The sequence below is a fragment of the Rattus norvegicus genome, chromosome X, assembly GCF_021556685.1.
Source record: "Rattus norvegicus strain SHRSP/BbbUtx chromosome X, alternate assembly SHRSP_T2T, whole genome shotgun sequence".
NCBI lineage: Eukaryota > Metazoa > Chordata > Mammalia > Rodentia > Muridae > Rattus > Rattus norvegicus.
Window position 1 is genome coordinate 67062730 of NC_141554.1, and position 7271 is coordinate 67070000.

Sequence of the window (7271 nt, forward strand, 5' to 3'; positions counted from 1 at the left end):
AACGGATCTCTGAGTTCAAGGCCAGTCTGGGACAGAGCAAGTTCTAGGTGAAGAAAAGCTTAAGTACAGATGGGGAGGACACTTTTATCCAAGCATTGATAAAGCTGAACAAGGCTGGGGGGCCATGTTCCAGCCCAGGCAAGCAGCAGAACTCAGCAGTTTGGGCTATTTGGCTCTGTCTTTAGAGTCAAGAATAGAAGGGACTACGAGGACAATTGATGCTGGTTAGCCGGAGCTAAGAAGTTAGCAGTGATTAAGAAGAGACCAGCATCACTGAGGTGAAATCTGGGAAATGTTTTCTGAGAGCACAAAGAAGGTGTGTTCCAGAGATAGCCAAGGTTGTACCTCATGCCTCAGTTGTGCTTGGTAATGTGTAACAGTCACCCAGATAGTACTGGTTTTGAAGGCATGAAGAGGTCATGAAGAGCAACTGAGGGTTGGCACTGTGAGAAGCCATGGAAGGCCATTGGTGAAGGTGCAGCCCCAGTTGCAGTTGACAGTCCAGGACTAAAGGGGTCATGCAAAGGAGTTGAGGTCTGGCACCATGAAGAGAGCCTGTGAGAGGCTATTGGTGAATCCTAGTTACAGCAAAAGTCCCCAGTGATTGGAGATGCCAGTACCATGGGATGATCAGCAAGAACAGCAGCAGCAGTGGAGTAGATCAACCTGAGCTTAGAGTGCTACAGAGGGCAGAGCTGGAGAAGTGACACCATTCCTTTGGAGGAGCCCAGAAGATCATGTGTGGATCCCAGACATTGAAACAAGAAGCTACAAGTTGAAGTTGCCCTGGAGATGCCAATATGTTTGAGATGCCAGAGCTGTGGGATACCTGCTGAGGAGAGCTGCTAGTGGAGTGGAACCAGCCCAGGAGAAAGAGTTTGTTGCAGTCACAAAGATGAAAAAAGATTTGGAGATCTGAAGACCACTTTGACATCAGACATGGAGATGCAGAGTTTGGAGTTTGCCCAGCTGGTTTCTTGTCTTGTTTTGGGGATTACAGTTAAGTGATTGGATGAATCTCAGAAGACACCTTAAACTTTGGACTTTTAACCTTGTTGAGACTGCTCCAGACTATGGGAACTTTGAAAGTTGGACTAAGTATATTTTTTATTATGGGTTGGTATGGCCCCCGTAGACTCATGTTTGAACAAGCTTATGGAGGCCCGGAAGTGTATATGCTTAGCCCAGGGCGTGACACTATTAGAAGGTGTGGCCTTGTTGGAGTAGCTATGGCACTATTAGAAAGGTGAACTTGTCAATTCAAAATGAAATGGAGAAACATTACTCAAAACAGTCTTTGTATTTGAAAAATGTCCAAAGCAGATGCTATATTCTGACCTAGGTGCTTAGCGTGTGTAATAATGATTAGGTACACTTCCGTCATGTCTACTGTCCCAGCAACTCTATTATCATTTCATTGTAATTCAGAATAGGTCGTTCCAAAGCCATTCCATAAAATCAACATGCAGCTAAACAGAGATAATTGAGACCGACTAAAGAATAACGCTTCATCCTATGAATTCAAATAATCAACATTGAATCGAATGCATTTGTGATTAATTTTCTTCTCATTTTCGAACAAAACTGTATATTGCTAGTTCCAGGGCATCTAATGGAAGTAATGAATTCAGGTTGAAAACCATTCCCACCTACAGTAATGCAAAAGAACTTACAAATACGTCATGCAACTGATTAAGAAAGTATACCAAAGATTTCTTTGTAGTTGATTGCTCTTTATTTATAGACAGAGAATAATATTGTCTAACAACTTTTGCTTTCTGTCAATTAGTATTTCAAAACAAGGAAGAATGTTTAACATATAGGTCTTGATACCAGGCGAATAATTCTTTTTCTTCACTTTCCAAGTCGCTGTCTATCAGTTCATCAACTTTCAAAATTTCAAAAGATGGAGTGTAGAAGATGACCTTCTTCTTTATTTGTGACGTGCTTGCTAATGGTTCCTGATGGAATGAAAAATGAATGTACAGTGTCTCATATTTGGCTTTTACTACTTTGTATTTTTATTTTCTATTTTTACTTAGCTTCACTCTCCAAAAATTTAGTAGGATTAAGAATATTTTTTCCACGTGGAAAGGTTTAAAGAGAGAAGAAAAGAAGAAGAGGAGAGGAGTAAAGGCCGGCATGGCATGAGCTTGTGGAGGGAAGGGGGGAGGGGGATGGCGAGAGAAGGGACAATGGGGAAGAGAGGAGGGCAAGAGCAAGAGCAAGAATATTTTTAATATATTTACTCTCTCTTTCTGTGCATGTGTGTGTGCATGCATGCATGCGTGTGTCTGCATGTGTGAATATGTAAGTGCCATGGCAGTACTGTGATGGTCAGAGACAAACTTTTTGGGAGTTGGTTCTCTCTACCCTGTGGAGTTTGGGATCAAACTCAGGTCATTATGTTTGTCAGCAAGTGCCTGTACTTGCTGAGAATCTCAGCAGTCCAGAAGAATACTTTAAAATTCCAAAGTAGTGTATCAAAACATATCCCTAAATCATGGTGGTATAGTGGCAGATTTTACATAGCGTAGATTTCCATGGTTAACTACAACTTCATAGCTCTAGTTACTCAGGAGGCTGAAGCAAGACTATCACTTGAGCCCAGAAGGAGAGGCCATCTTGGGTAACGCAGAAAAACACCATGTCTCAAAAGTGGCAGAAGTAGGACTATAGCTGAGTGGTACAGTGCCCGCACGGTTCTGCTTTAGTTTTGAGCACACACACCAGATGGTTGTCATTCTGAGAAAAGCACTAGCAGGGGTGTGTTGGATTGAACATTCTCTCTCTCTCTCTCTCTCTCTCTCTCTCTCTCTCTCTCTCTCTCCATGCTTGTACTGTGCGAAGGCCAAACAGCAGATGTTTAATAGAATATCTACCAATATTGTGTTAAAAAGTTTTAACCTTTATTTTAATTTTATGTTTGTGGCTTTTTGGTCTGCATGTATGTCTGTGGTCTGTGCACCATGTGCATGCAGTGACCTTGGGGGCCAGAATAGGATGTCAGATCCCCTGGGACTGGAGTCAATAGCTGTGAACCTCTGTGTAGCTTCAGGAATTGAATCGGAGTCCTCTGGAAGACAAGGTCAGTGCTTTTGAGCACTGAGCCATCTCTTCCGGCCACTTTTGTCACCTTCTTTTTCTTCCTTTTTTGACACAAGGTTTTGCTATGTAACTCATGTTGACTTTGAACTTAATAATGTTATCCAGCTTGACTCGAACTCATGACCTTCTTGCCTCTGCCTTCTTAGTACTAGAAAGTATGTTCCCCATGATGGATGCTTAAGAACCAAAAATGCAGCTGAGTGTTATGGTGGCACACACTTTTAATCTCAGGACTCAGGAGGCAGAGGCAGGTGGATCTCTGTGAGTTGGAAGCCAGCCTGAGGGTGAAACCCTGAGTAAAATCATCATCATCATCATCACCACCACCACCATCATCACCACCACCACCACCATCATCATCATCACCATCATCACCATCATCACCATAAAACATGGATGTTAGCAGGATAAAATTAGCTCTATACTACTCAGACATAGTATGCAAAAAGTGTTTCAGCTTTGAACTTGCATTCTCTTGCGCAAATAAAATAACTTATAGGCAGTTTGAAAACTGTCCTTAATAAGGAAGGAGACTTCGCTGCTTGTTAAACTTGCAGTTACCTGGGAGGAAGCCAATTTTTCTTTAGTTTCCATATAGGCTTTTTTCATTTTTTCAACCTTCTTTTGTGCTTGCTTGGATCGACGACCCAGATGTTTCATTTTCTTTTGCTGTTCCCAGGGCTGGTAAAAGGGACGGACAGTTGCAATGGATGGATACCTTAGAAGACATTAGTATTAACCCAAATTAGATTTAAATGTGAGGCAAATTGTAAAGTGTAATGCATTGTCTAGCGTAGTGACAGACCTCAGTATGTGGAACAGCACTGAATGCCAGTTTTTATTGACATGTTTCAGCCTTCCTGGATGACACTGTGGAGTGGCCACTTGAAAAACAAATTGAGACAGAGTCTCACTATGTTGCCTAGGCTGGCCTCAATCTCACAGGCCTCCAGCATGATATTTTATTTTTGGTTATTTTATTTATTTACATTTCAAATGTTATCCCCCTTCCCAGTTTCCCCTCCTGCAACCTCCTATCCCACACTCCTCCAACCTGCTTCTATGAGGGTGCTCCCCTACCCACTCACTTCCGCCTCAGCACCCTAGCATTCCCCTACACTGGGACATTGATCCTTCACAAGACCAAGGGCCTCTCTTCCCATTGATGCCAGACAAAGCCTTCCTCTGCTATATGTGCGGATGGAGCCATGGGCCACTCCATTTGTACCCTTCCGTTGGTGGTTTAGTCCCTGGGAGCTCTGGGATGTCTGGTTTGTTGATATTGTGCTCTTCCTATGGGGTTGCAAACCCCTTCAGCTCCTTCAATCCTTTCTCTAACTCCTCCATTGGGGACTCCATTCTCAGTTCAATGGTTGGCTGTGAGCATCTGTCTCTGTACTTGTCAGGTTCTGGCAGAGCCTCTCAGGAGACAGCTATATCAGGCTCCTGTCAGCATGCACTTCTTGGCATCAGCAATATTGTCTGGGTTTGGTGTCCAGCATATTTTTTTAACACCTTAACTAACACTGGAATTTACATTTTATAACAGTTGAGAAAGCAGGCCTCTTAAATTTTTTAAAGATTGTTTTGTTTTGTTTTTGAGAAAAGGCCTTTCTACATAACCCTGGGTGTCCTAGAACTCACTTTGTAGATCAGGCTGACCTCAAACTCACACGGATCTGCCTGTCTCTAAGTCCTGATTCCTGGGATTCAAGGCATGTGCCAGCACTGTTCTGGTCACCTCCCTGGCATGTTACATGGGCTCTGGGGACCTGAACTCTAGTTCTCATGCTTGTGAATCATCACGTTGTCCAGTGAGCCATCTCTCCAGCCTAGTGAAAGCTATTTTATTAAATCAGTGTTAGGATCTGATGTAGCTCCTATCATGCACTCAGTCCCCTCAGCTTTACTACCACAGAGCAGATCAGCCCAATATCCAACTGCCAGCATCTGCATCATTCATTCATCCTTAGAATGCTTTTTCAGAACAAGACTCCATGTGCAGAGAAGGTTCAATGGGAAGGAAAAAGCCTTCACCTCCACACTGAATGGGCAACAGGAGAAGCCCTTTTGACTGCATTTATGAAAAAAAATATTAACAGTTACACGCAGACCCGTCGCCCCAGAGAAGTACAGTCAGCCCTGTCGTAATCTGCTGTGCCACTACTTCCTGAGTTAGGATGGCTCTTGCTTCTTGCCAGGTTACATTGCCTCTTGAATGGCAGCCATGTTGGCCTGAGGCTTCCCCTCCATCTCTGTCTACCACCTGCTGGAATTAAAGAGTTGTCAGCAACTCAGTAGTCCCTTTTACTACTCTACCATTTTGACATGTGTCAGGGCAGCCTCTTACCACCCTGAAGTGCCAGTCTAGTGGGACAGATTATCACCTCAGTACATTTTTGTTAGTATTCGACATACAAAGTTGCATATGTTTGGGACAATCTTCCCCACTTTAAGTTCTCCCATATGCCTCATGATCATCTTTAGTGGACCGCGTATCAGAGTGGGAACATTTTCAGCAATGCTTTTAGGGTTGTAACCTCAAGAAAAATGGTCTTTTACCTAACTTTAGAAACTATGTCTAGCTGGTGCTGACGCATCTCTTCCGTTTGTGGTTTCTGTAACAAATACTTCATTTCTTTTTGTAAACGGTCTGAGATTACTCCAGACTCCGCATAATCAACTATGTCATACATCATCATTGTCTTGGGAATGCTTCTGAGATTTAATCTTCGCCAGTGGTTATTCTTGCCACCAGAAGATGCAGGGGTCTCATCTATAAGACTGCAGTACTATATGGAAAAAAATGCACAATGATCAGTTGTTGGTGTTCACCTCCAAACTCTATCAACATCTCTCTCCCACAACTTTCATTCCAACTAGACATTTCTGTTATCTATGTTCATCTTGACTCCCTACTGGAAGGCAGGACCCAGGCCGGTGCAGTTGCAGTCACACAGGGCCACACTCACTAAATGTTTATCTAAGCATAAACACTGGCACACGCTATTTTAGAAACGATGAGTTAATCTCTGGTGCCAAATGGAGAACTTCATTATCTGTATTTGTAATATTTGTAGCAATAGTACTTTACTTTTTTCCAATTTAAAATGATATCAAGTAAGCAATTTAAACACACTTTATATATTCAATTTAACATTATAAATGTGTGCTGGAGAGTTATGGAGAGGGGATGAAGAGTTATGGTGCTCGGCATGAGGACTTTAGAGTCTACTACATAGTCTCAAACTTTCCTATGCACCTTTCATATGCGTTAGAATGCACACGTGCAAACATGCACACTTACCCCATTTTGTCCTGGAGAATGTCAGTTGCCACCAACTGTCAGTTGTTGAGTAGTACCAGTCTCTCAACAAGAGACAGACAATTCCAGTTCTCACAATAATATAACTGCAAGCCTTTGACTAAAGCACAGACCCTGCAACTAGATCTTCAGTTCATAGCCTACATTAGTGACAAGTGAGTAGTCATATTTAGTGACAAGTCATGTCCTGTCTGTAAAACTCTGCCAGCGCTTGGTCACTGTGAATCCCTTAATGAGGTCACATATAGACAACAGATAGGGAGTTGTGTGGCTGCTTTGTCTCATAATGATAAATCCATGTCTCTCTCTCTCTCTCTCTCTCTCTCTCTCTCTCTCACACACACACACACACACACACACATATTTAAAATGCTATTCAAAAGAGGGAATCAGCAGCTGGAGAGATGGCTCAGCTGTTAAGAGTACATGTTGCTTTTGCAGAAGACCTGAGTTAGGTTCGTCACACTCAGGCTTACAACCACTCAGAATTCCAGGCCTAGAGGATCCAAGGCCATCTTTTGGCTTCCTTGGACACCTACCCACATGTGCATACAATCTTACCTCAAACACATGATTAAAATAAAAATAAATCTTTTTTAAAAAGACAACCTTGGCCAGCAAAAGTACCAAATGTGGAACCACTGGAAGTGAACTCGGAACCCAATGTGAAGTGAGTTGTAGAGGAAACATGGGGCCATGAAAGGCTGCCACTGTTCAAGAGACTGGAACTGTGTAGCTAGAGGGACTTGGTGAGGGTGAACTTACTAACATAAGTGGCTGTAACAAGAAGAATGAAGTGATGCTGGCGGAAAAGTCTTCACATCATGGGAAATCTAAC

General features: G+C 42.8%; 1 protein-coding gene across 1 annotated transcript in view; it reads right to left on the reverse strand.

Moving 5' to 3' along the window:
* Positions 1-1731: 1731 nt before the first annotated feature.
* Positions 1732-7271, reverse strand: part of Cxhxorf58 (similar to human chromosome X open reading frame 58) — a 71021-nt gene continuing 65481 nt past the window's right edge. Inside the window, 3 exon segments of the mRNA NM_001419756.1 lie at positions 1732-1961; positions 3670-3826; positions 5671-5900. Coding sequence (NP_001406685.1) covers positions 1794-1961; positions 3670-3826; positions 5671-5900 — 555 coding nt within the window. The 3' untranslated portion in view covers positions 1732-1793.